The sequence below is a fragment of the Falco peregrinus genome, chromosome 2 (genome assembly GCF_023634155.1).
Source record: "Falco peregrinus isolate bFalPer1 chromosome 2, bFalPer1.pri, whole genome shotgun sequence".
Classification (NCBI taxonomy): domain Eukaryota; kingdom Metazoa; phylum Chordata; class Aves; order Falconiformes; family Falconidae; genus Falco; species Falco peregrinus.
The window spans coordinates 25,067,777-25,087,221 of NC_073722.1; the positions used below are offsets into that span (position 1 = coordinate 25,067,777).

At 40.9% G+C, this 19,445-nt stretch overlaps 1 protein-coding gene across 6 annotated transcripts in view; it reads right to left on the reverse strand.

The window, feature by feature from the left end:
- Positions 1-411: 411 nt before the first annotated feature.
- The window catches only part of ANKRD17 (ankyrin repeat domain 17), a 95,022-nt gene continuing 75,988 nt past the window's right edge, over positions 412-19,445 (reverse strand). For 5 of the 6 annotated variants that reach the window (XM_055794082.1, XM_055794081.1, XM_055794086.1 and 2 more), the window contains 15 exons: positions 19,037-19,250; positions 17,771-17,946; positions 16,778-16,940; positions 15,895-15,990; positions 14,385-14,501; positions 13,391-13,562; positions 12,126-12,573; positions 11,563-11,718; positions 11,186-11,335; positions 9,019-10,667; positions 6,969-7,166; positions 5,689-5,937; positions 3,599-3,774; positions 3,101-3,265; positions 412-1,343 (listed from right to left, as the gene is read on the reverse strand). In XM_055794082.1, coding sequence (XP_055650057.1) covers positions 1,284-1,343; positions 3,101-3,265; positions 3,599-3,774; positions 5,689-5,937; positions 6,969-7,166; positions 9,019-10,667; positions 11,186-11,335; positions 11,563-11,718; positions 12,126-12,573; positions 13,391-13,562; positions 14,385-14,501; positions 15,895-15,990; positions 16,778-16,940; positions 17,771-17,946; positions 19,037-19,250 — 4,189 coding nt within the window. In that variant the 3' untranslated portion in view covers positions 412-1,283. The remainder of the gene's footprint in view (positions 1,344-3,100; positions 3,266-3,598; positions 3,775-5,688; positions 5,938-6,968; positions 7,167-9,018; positions 10,668-11,185; positions 11,336-11,562; positions 11,719-12,125; positions 12,574-13,390; positions 13,563-14,384; positions 14,502-15,894; positions 15,991-16,777; positions 16,941-17,770; positions 17,947-19,036; positions 19,251-19,445) is intronic. The other variant, XM_055794083.1, reaches the window with a different exon arrangement.

Here is a 19,445-nt window from a genome sequence, read left to right on the forward strand (position 1 = left end):
AAACAGCACGGGGATCCTGACTGGAGCTGCGTGTCACTGCTGACCGAGCCTGGCCTCACAGGACCCCAAGCCTTCGCCTCCTGCTACTGCTGTTCACTCCGAGCAACTGTAAGCAAAGGTGACAGCTCCTGACCATGACTATAAGGAAATTCTCCCTTGGAACAAACCTTCATGGGGCAGGGACCCAGTTCAGAGTAAGACATTGTCTACTAGAACTTATTCTGAAATAAGCCTTCCTTTGGAGCTGGTTTTCATCAGTGAAGCTCTGCTAAAACTGCAAAAGTCTCATTCCTGAACTAACACACACCAAGGATGCACGTTCTGAAATTACATTTGTTGATAAAGAAAGGAACCAGAGGAACAGAAGCTTTGGGAGCGCTCATGGAACAGAACAGACCTTGCTGCATGAACCCAACTACAAGAATAATTTTTAATAGATGCTGCAGTGTGATACATTTAACCCTGTTTCCTGGGCAAGTAGGAGAGTTCTCAGTGGAGACAACTCTGAACATGCCAAAAGGCTGTTGTTTTTCTCAGGTGCTTTTTGCTGAAAAGCCTTTGACAGAAGGAAAATGGAAACTCTTTATTATCTGGTTACAACCGATGTATGCCTTCTCAAAAAAAAAAAAAACAACAACACAGATTTGGGAAAAGCCCTCTGATAATGCCCATTGTTTTTTGGTTTGTTTGTTTTTGGTTTTTTTGTGTTTTTTTTTCTTTTATAATGTACTTAAATTACACAAGTAGAAAAGTTATGCTTATTAATAGTTTAATGTATGAAGGAAACATCCAGATTTCTGAATATGAAGGTACATATCTCACATTAATTTAAGTCTACATAAAGTAGAGCCTCTATACTGACATATTGAAATTTACTTTCTGCTTAGCCATTTGTTATGTAAACAATTGTACATTTATTTGCCATTCTAAAACTTCAGGATCAAGTTTACATAATTTTGCTAAATTTTCTGTGTTTGCTCAGAAGCAGTTTACAGTACTAAAACCAACCAGCCAAAGAACAGCTTCAACAGAAAGTTATGTCAAAAAAAAAAAAAGGAAAGGAAAGGAAAGAGTAAAGGCTAACTAAGTTGAAACGTATGATGGTGGGGAATGGGCGGTCACAATGTTCACAGAAAAAGGTCAGTTAGTAAGTTCTTCTGCAAAAAGCCTACACACTTCAGTCAAGCACATCAGTAGAATGATCTGGGAGCACATAAACTGTTTCTGCCATTTGTGTTTTCCTCTGCAAAAAAGGAATCTCAAGGCTAGCAAGTTGATCCCACTCAGCCAAGCTGGTTCATATGCACACTGTTCATGTGAGGTGTCCAAGTTCCAGTCCACACCTGAAAGAGAAAGTTTCATTTAACATCAAGCTTCAGGGCTGCTCAAAACAGTTCCAAAGCCAAAAATCACTCTACAGTGCTTATGGTTTTCACTACAACTAAGGCTCAACATCACACAACATTGCAATCACTCAAACTACAAAAATGTTCCTTTCACTACCGGTTTTATCCTGCTGCAATTCAGGTAAGAAAAGAAGGAAATGAGGGTTTAATCCTTCTGCATGTACTTTTTCACCATGGCCAAAGGTTCCATCTTCCTCCTCCTTTCTACTTCGGGCAAAAAAAGTATTTCCACTCAGCCAGACTGCCTTCCTTCATAGCAACGTCAAGGACAGAAATCAATGCTATTTATGCCCACTAGATCCTCCATCACAGCAACACTGATGTAATACATGTTTTACTGTTCCATGGGAAAAATGTATCCCTTTAGACCCAGTGAAGTAAGTATTCCCTCTGAACATGCCAGGTCTGTTCTCAAGGCAAATTAACAGGATTCTGTTCACGTGCAAAATTATTTGCAAGGACAGAAGACCTCCAGCTTTCAGACCAAGAGATTATCTTTCCTCTCTACCTTAGGAAGTTCTGACAACCAAGAACTTGATTTCTGGCACCTTGAATTATTTTCCCCTAATGCATACTAACACCCTCAGCTCTGGGAAAACCCAAGTATAACAAAGCAAAGCCTTCTTTGGGGGACAATGTTTTCTCACTAAACCAGAAGACACCTCATAACTGTCACGAGCCACTTCAGAGCAACACGTGAACCATGGCCACACAACAGACTGCCTTCTCTTCTGCACACCTATATGATCTGCCAGAGCCGGGAGCTGCTCTTTGCAGCTTGGATGATGCCCAAGCAAATTAAGTCCAGAAATATCTTTGTTTAGTAGCAGTATAACAGGGTTCACTGAATAATTAAAAATAAAGACAAGATATAATGTAACAGAGCTACTGATGTTCCATTACAGTATCAGTTGCTGGCTGAGTACGAACAGGAGGTTTAGGAGAACATAATCCCTATACCTAAATTATATTTAGCTGACAAGCCTATAACCCAGGCAAGATCAGTGCAGTGGACAGAAGAGCTACTTAATCCCTTCCTATGTGAACTCCTAACACAGTAAAGATGACACACCTTTCAGAGCCCAGCAACAATCCCTTAGACCTAATGCCGTTTTCCCTTTTGGGGAATGGAAAGCTTACATAACAGCAAATAAATGGCTTTTCTCAGAAACACCAATCAATTGTGTTTTCCAAAAGGCAGAACTGAAGAGAAATCATACGATCATTTTGAGTAAAATACAGTGTAAAACTATCTTTTCTACCCTGACCTGCCTACAAGACATCATCAAAAGAGCTGATCTGCAGTAATTAACCTGGTGTCTACTTTGACTAAACAGGCAGCTTCTCCAAGCCTAGCTGGAAGCCAGCTTCCCAGTTCTCAAGCACAACTATGTTCACAGAACACAGTAACAGCAGCACACTCCTTTGAAGTACATTAACTCAGCGATGTCGATTTTTTCTTGGGACAACCTACAGTTATTTTTGGAGAGATGACTAACGTTTCAAATTTGCCAGTAAGCACGTACAGCACTCAGTGCTGCACTGAATAGGCTGGTTTTATCAGCCCTTTAGAGACAAGTACAAAGAAGAAACACTACAGTGTTGTTTTCATATATTCTAACAGCTACTATCTCATCTTCACCACACTTTCTTACATTAAAAGAAAACTGAGAATATAAAAATTGAAAAATTACCGTCTGAGGCCCGTTATTTTCTGTGGAATTTGAAACCATCTTTATCAGCGAGTTCCAAGATGGGTCAGCAGCATGAGGCCCATTAAAGATAGGGCCTCCAGTACCATCTGTGATGGGGGCTACAGGAGGAATCATTGCATTCCCATACACAGAAAAAGGCATGCCCTTAGGGGGAGGAAAAAGCAAGAATCAGTACATATTCAAAACCACTGCTACTATTGCACTTACAGAAAGACAAAAGAGAACTCATTTTAAAAAAAATTCTGTCTTAAAGCTGTAATGAAATGCCCGAATTTATGAAAAACCTTTCTATGAATACTTATTACATCACAGACAAGTTATTTTTTATTAAATCTATGCCTCTGCAATACGTGAGGGCTAGTTAGCATTTTAGCTTACGCATGCTCAACCACACTGTGAATGATACCTCTGTGTTGTTCATCTGCCTCACGCACTGACAGGTAAATCAAGTGGTACCGTGCATATCAAGACCATTACCCCGACTTTTGGGAAGTCCATGTATCCTGCAGGAACGGGCTGATGGAATGTACCGGAAGGCGTTACAATTCCCGTGCTATCTCTCTCCATGGCTTGGTGTGAGAACACCCCTGGATCAGACATTGGCCGGTGAATCATGTGGCTCCCCATTCCGCTGTGACACCAGTCCACTTTATCTAACACACAGGAGACACGCCAACAGCATTGTATGTGACACTTGCTAATCATCCATTTTCCAGCCTAAACATCTGCACACACTTATGTCTGTGACATACACTCAGCTTGCAGTTCCTGCACATCTACCTGCATTAAAACTTAGCTGCATGTGGGGCGGAGAGCAACACAAACGGCACCTGCATGCTCCATGGCAGGAGCCCCGAGCCAGTGCAAGGAGTTTTCAACAGTTATATGCAAGCACAGTGTCACCTCTGTGATATTCCTTCATTTGAGAAGCAAAGCTGCCATTTCTGCTTTTTCTCCAAAAACCTAAATTCTGTGCACATTTGATGCTGTCAAAAGGGTATGTACACTATGAAGACTATTTGTATTTGGTCCACTTCATTACCATTCTTTCATGAATTACGTAATGAACTAAGAGACAGAGAAGTACTTTTGAAAAGCAAAACCAGAAAACGACCACCTGGATATGTGTGCTCATGTTCTAAACACATGAATTTATCAGAGGCAGTTTGGTATTACTACAGTTCCAACCTCAGGCATCCAGAAAGCCAATTTTTCAAAATAAAACATACACAAACTATATTTGAAGGGGTGGAAAAGGAATACAGAAACATTTCTAAAGCATCCTAATACTCAACAAGAGAAGAGCCAATCCCATTCTGGACTGAACATCTAAATGCTGAAGTAACTGAATAAGCAGAAGGCAAGCAGCATTGCAGAACCACAGGCATAGAGGGCAGTTTTTACACCTATGCAATGAAAGTAAACATACTCAATTTCTAAGGCCTTAATGACGAATAGCATCTCACTACACAGGTGGGGAAAAGACCACTAGTGAAGTAAAAAAACCAAACCAAACCAACAAACACCACCACACACACAAAAAACCCCAAACCAACACACACACATTTGGATACATCCTATCTATTTTGTATTTTGGGGGAAAAAGCCCCAGGGCAGCACACTCATCACATGCAAAGCATATACACAGTTAGTCCCTTAAGCTGTTCGGACTCCTCAGTCAAGCCGTGGAACAGCTTGTTCAGAGGCTAAGAAGTTTCCATCCCTGAGGTTTTCAAGATCAGATTGGATAAAGCCCTGAGCAACCCAGTCAAACCACACAGCAAATTCTTTTTTGTCTATAGGTCCCATCCACCATGGCCTCATGATTCTCTCCCCCTCATTCTAAGCAAAATAAATCCCCAAACAAACATGAAATCCCACGAAAACAATTTGAAAAAAAATCAGCACTTTCCTATAAACTGCATCCAAGACTCTTGAAGTGTTTGCTGAGAAAAAATGTCCCATCAGTAACTTAAGTTTTTTAAGGAATTCTGAAATATTGAATACTATGCGAGTATAGGAGAGCCAAGAGACTTGCATTAGTAAAATGAGAATGGTATGACTGGAAAGAACAAAAAACCCCACATATGGGCTACTACTGATTCATAAAAAAAAAAATCAATTGCACAATCCTCAGCACAAAAAGCTCCACCTTGGCTACAAATTAAATATTAACTCCTGTTGTACAAAATAATCTATCAACAGAAATAAAATATACAGTTATCTCAAGACATCTTTATTTCCCCTCTTCTTAAATCCAATGATCCTCACATAGTGCAATACTGTAAACCTTGTGATTTTATTTTCCCCGTTATTTCTTGCTTTGAGTAATAAGCCTTCACAGCCAGGGTGCTTCAGAAGCCCTGAGGTTTCCTGAGACCTTGGCTAAGACACAAGGAACCTGACAGGAGGGCCAACAGAGGTCCCTGCTGCAACTCCTTCAGAAAGAGCACTCCTAACATTTTGCGGCACTCACTTCCGCATCATCCTTCAGCTCCCAAGGCAAGTTAAGAAAACACAGTACTGTGGTCATTGCAAGCGCAGGGGCATCTGTTGACACTACGTACCTTGATTGCCACCTATGCCTTCGAAGGACCAGATCCCACTATGCCCCACTGGAGCAGCTAAGTTGCTTCCAATAACAGATGGAGTAGACGTTCCAGTTTGTCTAATACGTGCAGACCGCTCAGTTCCAATCGGAACAGGAACTTTTCTGTCCTGAGAAACATTACTGGGTTTTTCTGATCCCAAGGACACTGCTGAAGGAGTGGGAGATGGTGCTCTTACTCCCGAAGACACCGACTGAGCAGGAGATTCTGCAAGAGGAGCAATGACAACACTTAGTAATGGCATCCACCATCCTCTCAGGTCACCACAAACCTATCCTTTAATGTCAAGCCATACATCAAGCAAATGGGAACAGGTAGTTTGTTAATGGCAGACTCATACAGCAAACACTTCAAGATAATTGTAACAGTTTTGCATTCACACATTCACTACTGATTTAGTTTAAGTAAAATTATTATCATGCCCTGTCAGTTACTGAACATGCACCCCAACCAATGACAACACATGACTCAAAATCTGAGCTAAGCATTACTGTGTATCAGCAATAGGGGGTTTGAAGATTATATCCAACAGCATAGCTGAAATAAACCCACACTGTTGGGCTGGTTTGGGTTTGTTTCTTCTTGGTTTATTTTTGTTGTGGGGTTTTTTTTTTTGTTTTGTTGGGTTTTTTTTAATTCTGATATGTTCTCTGTGGGGTTTTTGCCAATAAAACAGACTAACATGTTCCCTGAATAAGCCAGCACTCAAGTTTGTTTTCTGTTCCAAAAAACCTCCGCTGCACAGCCAAAACTGCAGGGGCCAAATGTGGAGGAAGGTACCAGAACTTGCCCTAAGTATTTTCTCCTGGAATGTGCTCCACATTTCTAAGAACATGACAAAAAATAAGCCATCACCACCATCGAGCTAGCTTTAGTAAAATACCATTACAAAGTTTTAACAACTCACACTTGGACTATTACCTTCAAACAAAAAAAACCAACCTCCTCTTTCCAAAATGACTGAAAAGATGTCAGATATGGTAACAGGCCAAAGTTAACTGCAGCAAGAATAAGGAACTCCTCAATAGCATGACCTTAGCTGCTAAAAAGCCACACTAGAGATCACAACTTGCACAAGGAAATTTTATCTCAAAATCTGGACTGCATAAAGGTATAAAACATATCTAAAAATGCTAAGATGAACAAAACTAGGCAAGCCTACCTAAAAGAGGCAGTGCATAAGGCCACTTCATTTGTACACTAGCTTCTCAACTACTTTCCCACTGACTAGAACTCACCATTTGATGCTGATGAACATGGAGGCAATAAACTAAGTGGGGAAAAATGCTGTCTGTTAAAATTAGCAGCTGCAGGTGCTCCGCCAAGAGGTGTCCCAGGTGCGTATATCTGACCTCCCGAAAGGTTTGAGGCAAAATTACCCAGGTGTGTAGAAGAAGGTGTTACAGAAGCATAGGGTGAATCCATACTGACAATACCTATGAGAGAAATTGGCACAAGTGACTCCCACTACTCCAAGATCTCCATGAAGAGGTTGCCCATATCATGGAAATAAAGAAGGAAAACTTTTATCCCATCAGTTGTTGGGGGGAATTTGTAACTATTTTCCAAAGAGAACTGCAAGTCTTATGCTTCATACTCTCTGCAAGTCTTGACAGCATGTGGCAGTTCTGCTGTATATATAAATAATGATTCTCATGTTATCATGCAGGTACCTTGAATGCAAATAATTAAAGGAATGTAATACACATTCTGATATAACTGTACATCAGAAAAGTAACAGAGCATTTTATTAACCTGTCAATTAAATGTTTTAGATTTAGAAAGTATGGTCTTGTACCAAGAATGGTGGAAATAACAGTAAAGATTTGAAGAGTTTCTTGCTGTTTTTTTATTTGACAGAACGATGTCTATATACACCATGATCACAACGCCGAGGTGATTTTTTCCCCAATCCAGGGATACATTTTAACTTGCTTAAGAAAATGTTAATTTTTAAGACCAAATCGCACCAATTAGACAAGGTATTCAAAATGCAAGAACTACGACCCCCTCAATATTCTCCTCAATGACGAAAGGGAAAAATAAAATCTTAGCATTTAAAGTTTCAAGAAGTATTACGGAAGCCTGTTACCACCCAATTGCTGTGGCACTTGCTTTACAAGTAGGAGAAAGTTGCGAGTGACAAAAGATTTGAATTTGTAGTTTTAGTTAGGAAAAATCCCTTCACTGGTGACAGGCAGAAGAATAAAGAAGTAACAGCACCTGCTTCCTCTGCATCATCTGTTACCAAGATCCAACCTCTTATTTTTTTGCCAAATTCTTCAGGCTCTCAGGGGCTACTTTCCTGCAAACTAACGTAATACTTGCAAATTCCATAGACTCTGCCAATCTAAATGATTGTGCCTGCAGCCTTCCAAAAGGAAAATTGCTGAAGTAACAGTAGGACTGCAGTTAGAGCACTGCTTTTACTCAGGAACCAACTGGCATACTCAAGTGATACACAGTGTACGCATGTGCCGAAGTCAAAATGCTAAGTAGTATATTAAGCTGACAAAACTCACAGAGCACACCTCAAAAGCTACTCAACACCATGGTATTTAGAAAACATGAAAAATCTAGCTGTTATATGTCTCTATTCATAAACCAAACTACATAAAAAACTTGCAGGTCCTACTATAACTGGCACAGAAGGTACAAACTGAGTGTGTACTTTCTGGAAGCTACAGAACAAGTTCTGTGACAAACCCTTGGCCTCTGTTTGTGCAGAGGGCTAAACATCTCACTAAAAAAATTCAAGAAGCCAATGAAATTAAGTTTTTTTGATCGAATTTAGCAGTTAAGAGAACACACCTCTTATTACAAGTTCACATCAAAACACAATCTTTTTTTATCATCCTAACACTTTGAAGATGCGGCATACCTTTCTGCAGCCTCAGGACAAGAAGCAAGTTAATGCAAACTAGAAGAGTTATTAGCTGGTAGTAGTACAAAAGGGAGGTGGAAACAATACTGAAGCATTTTATTATTTTGGCTATTGTAGGAGAGTAGATTGGAATGGCAAAAAGAACGCCTCAGCTTGGCTGTTATCAGGTTCATTGGCTGCAAAATAATTATTAGATTTGGCAGGTGGCACTTAAAAGGAAGATGAACTCAACTCTGCTTACAGAAACAAACTACCTTACAGCACCCTTTTGGTGCAGAGCAGAGTGATTTCCTAGAAACTACCACAAAAGCTGGGGCATAGAGAGTATTATGCATTCAAATATAAAAATCATGCAGCAGTTACCGTTGAAGTATATTAAGGTGTGAATAAAACCACAGGCTTACCTGAGGGACTTGGAGCTGGCCTCTGTAACGGTGGCCTAAAACCCGGGGCTTTGGAAGTATCTGACTGATGTAAAGGATCTGAATTTGGCAAAAATGAAGACTTTCCTGACAGCATAGACTCCGGTGTTGTCTGAGATGAAACAACGGAACCACCCCAGAAGGCATGAGCAGATGTAGGACTGTTTTCAAACAACGTACTAAAGGGCCCAAATGGTAAAGTAGCACTGAAATTGTTACCCATAGACTTGTTTGCTGGATGGGCTGAATTCTGAGAAGCACTTTGTGTACTTAAGGTAGAAGGAAGCTGCACTGAAGAAGGAACGCTGTGGGGCCTTTTGATGTGATTAACATTGAGGACCGCGACAGAAGAATTTTGCACAGCAGCTGAATTCTTATGGACGCTACCAGTTCCATGGACAGGCGGTCTGATGGCCGGGGTTTCCATCTTAGCTGCAGGCTGAGAAGACCCCATTGAGGTCTGAGACATGGGGTAGGTCATCGGGGCATTTGTTGGACCTGCCACAGGAGCAGATGAGCTTGTCGCTGCTAAATTTGGAGGCACAACCATTCGAGGATCTGGTGCAGGAACCTGAGGTTGCTGAAGAGGGGGTCTTGCCTCTTGCAGAGGAGCTCCTGGAGGCTGCTGATGAGCAGGGTGCACAGATGAGCTGCCGGTACCAGAACTGGGCTGCCTACTGCTGGTTGAGCTGCTCGTTTCCACTGCTGGCGGACTACCCACTTCTGGATCAGACGAAGGTGCACCTTTATTCGGAGAGGTCGCTGCGCAGTCAGAAGGACTGCTTCTGGAAACCCCTGCTGGCTGTGCAGGAGGAGAAGGAGATGAGGGAGAAGATGCGGGGTAGTGTTCTTTGGCAGTAGGAATTGGATACGTGGCATTCGTAGGTGCTGTGCTCGTGTTACTCGCTGTGGTCGTCACTGTGGTCGTTGTTGCGTTTGATGTCTTCACAACCGTGACGAAAAGCTGTCTTCTGACAGAAGGTGAACTTGGACTGCCATTTGCAGAAGAACCAGGCACAGTAGAAGCCACTGAACTTGTTGTAGCTGTTGGACTAGTTGTCAAAGTACTTGCTGAATTCACCTGAGAACCACTGCTGTTCTGACTGTTATGGCGAGGCACCATGTGAGGTTTCGGCGAGTTGGTAGCTCTTGCAGGGCTCAACGGCCTAACAGGGAACGGACCCCATGTGGACTGAGCTGGTGGGAAAGTACCTCCAAAATGCGTCATGGGCAACCGAGGTGGACGGATTTGCTGGAAAGTCTGAGCAGCGAGTAAAGCGTGTGCAAACTGTGGAGGAGGATATGCTAATGGAAGAGAAACTTGGAAACCAGGCCGCACGTTATTCACTGGGTTCTTAATGGTTTTGTGAGTGGATGCTGAAGAAATTGCAGGCACAGTGAGCGCGGAGGCAGTCTGAGATGTTGACGAAGCAGCTACAGTGGTCACTTTGATGCCCACGAGAGAACTGTTAGCAGCTGTAGTGGCGGCAGGTGTCGAAGACCCTATTTTGGAGTTTGCAGCCGAACTTTTCAAACGATTCTTTGGAATGAGTTCATCAATTTCTTTATCCGGATCCTTAATCAGAGCATTGATCAACTGCGTGGCCTGTCTTGTTGATTCCGTGCCACCCCTATAAAAAGGAAAAGGAAAGGAAAAGGGAAAGTGCATCTAAAGCATCTGCATACATTATAGTGAAGTACCTCCAACGCATGACCCGGCCAGTCTTCTGTCATGTTAACACAGATAGAAAAATAACTCTCTACCTGAAGACCGAGCTTGGCATGTTACTGCTGCTGACTATTTAAGCAGTTCAAGTTAAGAACTTGTAACTCCCCAAAACCCCAAATGGTTAAAACTTCTACTTCTCTAAATATGCCTACAGATTTAGCCATGTCTAAACACAGAATCCTAATGCTTACGCTCCACCTTGTCTCATAAGTCTTCTTTTGTACAAACACAATGGTACCAACTGGCAGCTGTTCTCTGCTTTCCCACCCCATTAGTCTCCTCTGCTTCAAAGAGCCGACTGCCTCAAAGCTATCTTTCAAGGGACAACAAGGTCAAGCCTGTTGGGTTTTTCTACACAAGGTAAGTGTTCTACAATGAAAAAATTCCCACAGGAATGATCAAACCAAGCAGCCTGCTTACCTTATCGTTATTATTCTATCTCCAGTTTTGTCCTTTTGTTTGTCAATGTCTATGTGTGCTCCTGTGCACTCACGTATCGCATTGATGTTACATCCTCCTCTACCAATAACTCTGGAAATCACAGTCGATGGAACAGAAACCTTCTTGGATCTATACAAAAAAGAAACATTAACTGAAAGTGCTTCCATAGCATGAAGCAGCAGGCGGGTTGGTTAAAAGTGTTAAAATTTGTAATTCAGCCTATGTAGCAGAGATAATCGTGCAATCTACCAGGTCCACTTAGAAGGTCATTCAGTAACCCCAGAGAGTGCTACACTACATAAATCATTTTGAAAAAGGACATCAACAAGGGGGAGTTAAGGGAATGTTTTCCTTACCTTCTCACAACTTCCTTCCATCCTTCCTCCCTTTTCTGACCACGTTTAGGACTCGCAATGGTTAGCTTTCCATTTGGAGACGAAAGGGGAGAAGGACCCGATTTTGTGCAAGTAGACAAGGAATTACTCGTCACTTCACTAATAACTTCAGATAACCTTTAAAAGAAAGAAAATGCTATCGTTATCCAGTCAAAAAAAAGGATGACTTGCATTTTGCCTGTTCTCCAGCCCCCTCCAACCTGTTTTTCTCTTTTAGCATAAGTAGTACTATGTTACTAAGTAGTAGCTTGAATTGAGATGCTTACATCTCAAAATACTCCAACAATTCCCCAATTCCACATCCACAATGATGTTTCTTCCTTCAGAACCTCCTACTAAGTTCAAGTTCATGCTGCAATAATGTTATAATGTTGATACTCCTTATACATGCTAGACCATGTACACTGCCTCATCCACTTCCTAACAACTGATTTAAGAATGCAGGTCTATACAGGCATGGGTGCAGCACTCAGTTGGAGGGCAACCACCACCTTAAGATGACATGCGTGGTCACAGCAACTTACTTGATGGATGATTTGCCAGCAACTGCTTTCCTCTCATCCTTTGGACAAGTGACAAGAACTGATGGTTGCTTTTTGTTGCTTTGTGTGTTAGTAACAGCTGTGGAAGAATGATTGTCACTTTTGTGGCTGCTGTTGCTATTGCTGCTTTCATCGCTACAGCTGGAAATCCTCATATTGTCACTATCACCACTTTCACTAGTACTGCTGCTCTTCGATTCACCATTCACTTTTTCTGGTTGGCTATAGGAAATTGGGAGTTGATCATCAAATATGATCTGAACATTATCTGTGGTTACTTTGTTTTTCCTGTTTTTTCTTTTGGAGCTTGTTGTGGTGATGGTATTATTTCTCTTCCCATGGGAACCTGCTAATGTTGTCCAAGTTGCAGATATACCTATGGTGGTTGTAGTGGTAGCACTAGGAGGCTCCATTGGGACCTCTGGATCATCTGATGGAAGAGTAAAAAAACGATACCAATTTAGCTGGCTTGAAGAAGCTTGTGTGGTTTTGTTTTCCAAGTCACACCAGTCCTATCAAATGACCCATGAGTAACTTTACAAGACTCCAAGAAACATGCAGAACCACTAACTATGTGGGCCTCTGTAAAACTACTCTGTGTGTCACACCGTAGTGCCTTTTCCCTTATTTATTCTAACTCATATAGAATTTCATTCTTTTCTTGGAACAAATGCAGTAGCAATTTAACAAATGTAAAATTGAATTCAGGCACGGGAAAATAGACACAAGCAATTAGGGGCCATAAACAAGCATATGAGACAACAGGAAAAAATTGTCATGTCTTCCCTTTCTTTCAGCATAACAGAGTGAGGGAACAATCAGTGAAAACCATTTCTCAGTACACCACACAACTCATTACCACAAGATACAGAAGAGCCAGGTTTTGATCACTAAGAAGAGAATGATGCATATTTGGAATTTCTGTATTGCCAGGTTTTTTTCAGCTAATCATCATTGCAATTCTCTCTGTAAGCTAACAAAAAGTAACTGACCCGGTTTTAACTTTTGGGACCTGGAATGAAAAAAAGAAAGCCAACGCCATCCCCATGGTAATGTTAACCCCTAACTCTCACCGAAGCCATCATGCTAATCTACAGGCTTAATGGAAAAGGTGAACAAAAGGAAAGCTCAGAAGGTCATAAGCAAACTCAATTACAATTTTTGACAGGAAAAGCAAGTATTTAAGACTGGGAGTAAAAGGAAGGTAGTAGTGTTTCAAAAATAATAAGGCAAATAATTTAAATCACCTTCAGCTTTCAGCTTCTCTTTCTCCTGAGCTGCCTGAAGTTCAAAATTCTCTTTATTTTTTGCTTCTATTTCTTCTAGTTTTCGTCTCTGTTCTTCTTTTTTCTTCCGTCTTTTCTCCTTTCTTTTCTCTCTTTTGGCAGCCAAAGCCAGTCTCCTGCTTTCTTCCCTTAACTACAAGTCAAGCAAATGGAACAATATTAAAATATGTCTCATGCATTTCAACAAATGTAAATGTTTTCTATTTCCTAGGAAGCTGAACTGGCATTTCAGACTAACACACATTTACAAAGCAGAAGCTGAATTCTCTATGATCCATATTTTTACGTATTTACTTCTTCCAAACAGATTGCTCACTCATGTTAACAGAAGGTTAGTGTAGAAACAGAGGACAGACACCAGAAACTTAAGTCAGTTTTCCAAGATGCATTTTCAAGGATTCTTTGTTTAACCTTGGGTGTTGTTTAGACTGTACTGCTGACACACACATCTCCCTTTTCACAGATCAGAACACGAAATAGTTTCAGCTAGCCTGAATATAAAGCGTGCACTCATTTGACACTATACTTCAATTTTTCCATTAGATTTCTACTACTGTACTATGGTTTCTAGTACATTATTAGTATTTAATTTTTTTTTTTTTTTGCTATTTAAGATAAAACCAGGGTTTGGACCCAAAATCCTCACCAGTGTGACTATAACATGACCATTTATCATGCACTTGACAAAAATTATACTCAGAAATTCTTCTTTTGTTACAATATTATCCAAGATCAGAGTCACATCGGAGTTTCTTGATCCAATTTCTCTGAGTAAGAGCGAAAGTAATGTTCAACGATTACCTGAACAAGGTGCTCAGCTGCAGACACTCCAATTATGGTATTTATATATACTCCTATACTTTAATACCTGCATTCACTGATCTTATGATCTTGAAGGAACATGAAATCGGGAGTTTTATCAATAAATATGCAGAGCTCCACACTCTTAACTTGCCTTCTCCAAGTCCAGCTCCTCTAGAAGAATGCTTGCATTTTTGTTGGCTTCAGCAGCCTGTCTATCTTTGGCTTGAACAATTGATTCCATGCACAGGTGGCACTTCTTCAGCATCTCCTAAAATGAAAGTTCATCAACCCTCTATTTGAAACAGTAACACTGCATGTGTCTGAATGTATGATCTCAAGCTTACACTTGTAATTAAGTAACTGTTCAATTACTTGCACAGGAAGGTTTTTTTAAGGGAGAGCTTTACATTCCCTCCAGTAAGCTCCTCTTCATGCCCAACCTTGCAGGCATACTCCAGCCACAGGTGTGTGACTTGCAATCAATAACCTACATTTCAACATGCTATAAACAGTACAAGGCAGTTTATAAACTATGCCCATTATAAAGATGAAAAAAAATGAAATAAAAGGCCAGGGGTCCTCAAACTTTTTAAACAGGGGGCTGGCACACGGATGAAGTGGCAGGAAGTCATCTGTGGCTGCTTGGTTTCCCCCCAACCCCCAGCGGGGGTGGGGGCGTCTGTAAATACTGGGGGCCAGATTGAGGACCCTGGGGGGCCGTATCCTGCCCGTGGGCCGTAGTTTGAGGGCCCCTGTAAAAGGCTAAGGATCAGAAAGGTGAAGCAACTGCAGAAATACAAATACATCATAAAGCAAGGCTGCTTTTTTTTCAAGACACCTGAGAAACAACTTGAGTATTACAGTACTACTCACAAACCAACACTGGCTGCATAGCAGTGAAAATGTTTAAATGCATAGGGTGTCTAGCATCACAGAAGCGGACAGTGGTCACAAACACTGGCAATAAAACACGTACCAACTTAAACATTAGCAGCTCCTCAGCCTCAACACGCTCATCACAAACTGACACCCAGAAAGAAGACAACTCAATTGCAGCAGTGCAGTACATCAGTGAAAAGACAGAAGCATTACAACCTTATTTCTGGACTGGTTGTTATTCTCGTTTCTCTTACTACAAAGGAGTTTTTGCCCTGTTCACTTGGACTGAAGATGAAGGCCAGCAGTCCACTTAATGAGCTCTAAGAAACCACTGTCCATTATGTTTTCTGTCTTCTTTCTAGTACAAACTTTTTCTACAAGATCATGAAGCTTCATACTCAAGGTCACATGTTTTTAGTCCAAGCTCAGTCTGTTACCTCCACCTCACTGCAAAAGCCAGCATAAATTCAGTACAAACTTGCTCAACAGGGAGGAATGCAGAGCAGAATGAGGAAATGACTGGGAAAACACTTGAAAAATAAGCGTGGAGAACAACCAACACCATCTTTACTACTACTCTGACAGTACAGTACTAAGGCACACAAAGTTACCATGGCTATGTGTTCCATTTTTTGCAACTTTCTTTTTCTCAAAAATTCCAATGGAACTCATTATTTGGCTGATTTCTGGTACACCAGGAAGCTGAAGACCATAACCTCGACTCTAAAGCTGAGACAGACACAGCACTATTCCTTCTCAAATATTTTGTCTTACAATCTTACCTTATCAGTAATTGTTGCTATGTATCTCATGCATTCCGAGTCTGATGGAAACTGATTTACTTCTTTCACTAGATAGCGCACCACTTTTACATGACCCTGAAAAAGAAATTTCAAGGACTAAATTTTATATCAGGCCAGATGCTTCTCGTTTGCTAATAAACACTTTAGTACAAGGACTCATTGCAAAATATTTATTTTCAACTCCTTCAAATGATAGTCTCAACACTTTTTTTTAAAAAAAAAATCTTTATCACCTCCTAGACTAGTGAGGCATGTTTCTTCACATTTATGCCTAACAATTACAGTACCTGTTGTCAGGCTGCCCTTACTCCAGCTGTACTTTCACAATTTCTCTCTCTTATTTTGGTAGTTTTCAAATGCCCAGTTCTGGCAACTTCACAGTTGCAGGCTCCAGCAGTCACTTGCAATTTTTCAAGTACTGCAGTACTTGGAACTATCCTCCCTTGCTAACAACAATTACCTCTAGAGTCAAATTGGGTTAACCTCACTTCCCCACCCCCCCTTGCAAAACCACTCATCCCCTCTTGCCTAAGAAACCAACTCAAATCCACCCCCCCACCCCCCCCCCCCGTTCTATCACATATTCCCTCCATCTCTGCACATATACACTGCAATTTTCACCTCCCAACAGACCCAGGAGAACCAGCCGCAGTAAAGTGCCTATAAAGCTAATTTCCACGAGACTTTAACACAGATATACAGGTGACACACATACCTATTTTTGAAGATTCAATGCTATGTATTAAAATTAGTTGACATTTTTAAATATGTCATTTCTGTCAGCTATGTTCTACTTATAATAGCTGTGTAGGGATGATCAAGACATTACTAGCTAAGAACAAAGCTGAACTTCATATTCTACCTTTCGAAAGGCTGCCATAAGAGGAGTTATTTTCCTGTTATCAGCAGCATCCACATCAGCTCCAGCTTGCACTAACAGTTGGACAACATCTAGATGCCCTCCATTTGCTGCCAGCCACAGTGGAGTATTCCCCTTCTTGTTACGCACATCAATGTGAGCTCCTCTACAAAAACAAACACGTTCAATCAAAACTCTGGATCACACATTTTCATTTCATTAGCAACTGCACTGGCAAACTGGACAAGCAACAACAACAGAGTAAAGTTCAATACTAATTTTTACATCAAACATAGGCATTCTCAGAGTGCTTTGGCTTCCAAAATTATGCTTTTGTTTCTTTTGATGCTGTCGAGATCCTCAACACAGCCTAAAAACATTTTTAATACTTTAAGTCATGCTGTTTGTCAGCTGTTTCTGAAGTTTCTCTACTTCACTAGCTGCCATCCATCAGTACACTGTATTCTTCATTAGCTTACTCAGAACAACTTACAACATTTCAAGTGCAATCCAACAAGCAGAACAACCACTTGGAAAACTACATAGCCAAAATTGACTCTTTTTTTTTATTATACTTGAACATGCATCAAGATCAATCTAAAAAAAAGAAATCATTAAGATGTACATTTCCTGAACATCTGCTGTTGTTTAAGGACTCAACACTACCATCTAAAAGGCTGTGTGTCATGAACATAAGTAGCATATATGTAAACTTTACAAAAAACAGTTTATTTCTAATATTCATGATTCAGTGAGGAAAAACTGAATTAATCCATTTGGGCAAAAGCAAGCTCTCTGACACCAAAAAGAAAACTTTGTTTCATCACTGTTGATAAATAAAAATACATAATGATGGTCAACAGACACAGAACGTTTCCCATTTCCTACCCTGTCTTGTATATTGGGGAATATTATTGTACATTGGGAAAGGTTAGTTTAAGTAAGGCTGTAATGCAAGATGTTTTCCTTCAAGCAGCACACTTGCAGATACAGTACCTGCTAATGAGAAGTTCACAGAATTTGTAGTGCCCTTTGTCTGCTGCAATGGTTAAAGCTGTATCTCTTGAGGAAGGTACTGGAGGAGCATTTACATCTGCACCTTTGTCCAGCAGAACTCTGCCCACTTCTGCATACCCACCAGAAGCTGCTTCCATTAATGGTGTGAGACCAGTCTACAACAAGCAAGCAGGGGGAAAAAAGCAAATTATTTTGGGGTGGGGTTTACTTGAGAGTCAGGATTTATTTCAGATTCCAGCAACATATTTCTAGTTCTGGTGCATGAACTCCAACTTCTGGTGTACAAACTCCAACTGCTACCTGGCCAATTTTATAACAGCTCAGCAACTTTCTGGAAGGTGAGCTCATCTTCAGCTGGCTCAAGAAGGGCTTTCAGCTGAGAACCATAGTGCATGGTAACCCCCCACTGCTGTGCAGTGCTAAGAGGAATTCACAGTCCACTGCAGTCAGTTGCTCAAAACTAAATCCAACCAACCTTGAACTTACGAGTACCATTACCATTAAGTCCCATAAAGTGCCCATGGTATTATAGAGATGATGTAAATCACATGTCCTGCCTTCATTACCGGATCGTACAGACAGCACCTGGCTAGGTCAAGGGGACACATAACTTTAGCAAGAAGAATACCTAGCAGCAATGAGGACTGTGCAGGTCCTTTAGGGTTCCTCTCTGGCAACTATTAAGCACAGTGGAAAAGGAGAACAGAATGCCACAATCTGTAGAAGCTTTTTTTTTTTTCTCCCCTTCAGTATTCTAGCCTTTTTTTCTAGTGAATAGCCTGTCTTCCCATTTGAAGAGGTGGGGTCAACTGACAGACTCTCAAGCACAAACACCCCCTTTCAATTCTGCATCACTACTGTGGATATAAGCAGCTGGCCAAACAGAAGAGATTAGATCATGAGCATACCTAGGCGAAGATTCTAGCCATTTCTGAATACGTTAAAACCTTCTATTTTTATTAAGTTAATGGATTACTATTCTTATGCTTGTAAGCTGAAGAATTCACCTGAAGATGAACTAAGGCTTCAGAAGAAACTTTTTTTTAAAAAAAAAGAACTGTGTAACCACCAAAATATTAGCCCTTAATTGCAGCCATTATTTTTCTTTATAATATATTGCTCAGGTCAGTTAACTGAACTAGAGAGGTCAACTTGCACAAAAGGCAAGAAAATCAGGTAACCACAGAGAAACAATGACTTACAAGCTTCTTCTTTTCCAGACTTACTCAGCTATTTGTGCCTTACCTTAGCTCTATGTTCCACATTAGCTTTTCTATCAAGCAGCAGGCTAACCACTTCAGTTCTCCCTTGGAAACAGGCCAGAGTCAGTGCTGTATTTCTGTTGGTTTCTATTTGGGCATTTATATCAGAGCCCATGTCCAGTAACAGCTTGACAGCAGCAGTGTGCCCATTCATGGCTGCCAGCATTAAGGGAGAAATGCCCAATTTGCTACCAGTTCTGAAGGAGAAGAAAGAAACCCCAAAAACCTCTTTAAATCATAACCACATTTCAGAAATTACTAACAAAAAACTAGCGAAGGCAGAGTACTTATCCAAGACGAAAACCTCAGCTAAACAGTAAGTGTTACTGAAACTAAAAGAGGTTCTCCATAGTAGCATTGCTTAGGACAAGTATTCATCCTTAGGGACACTA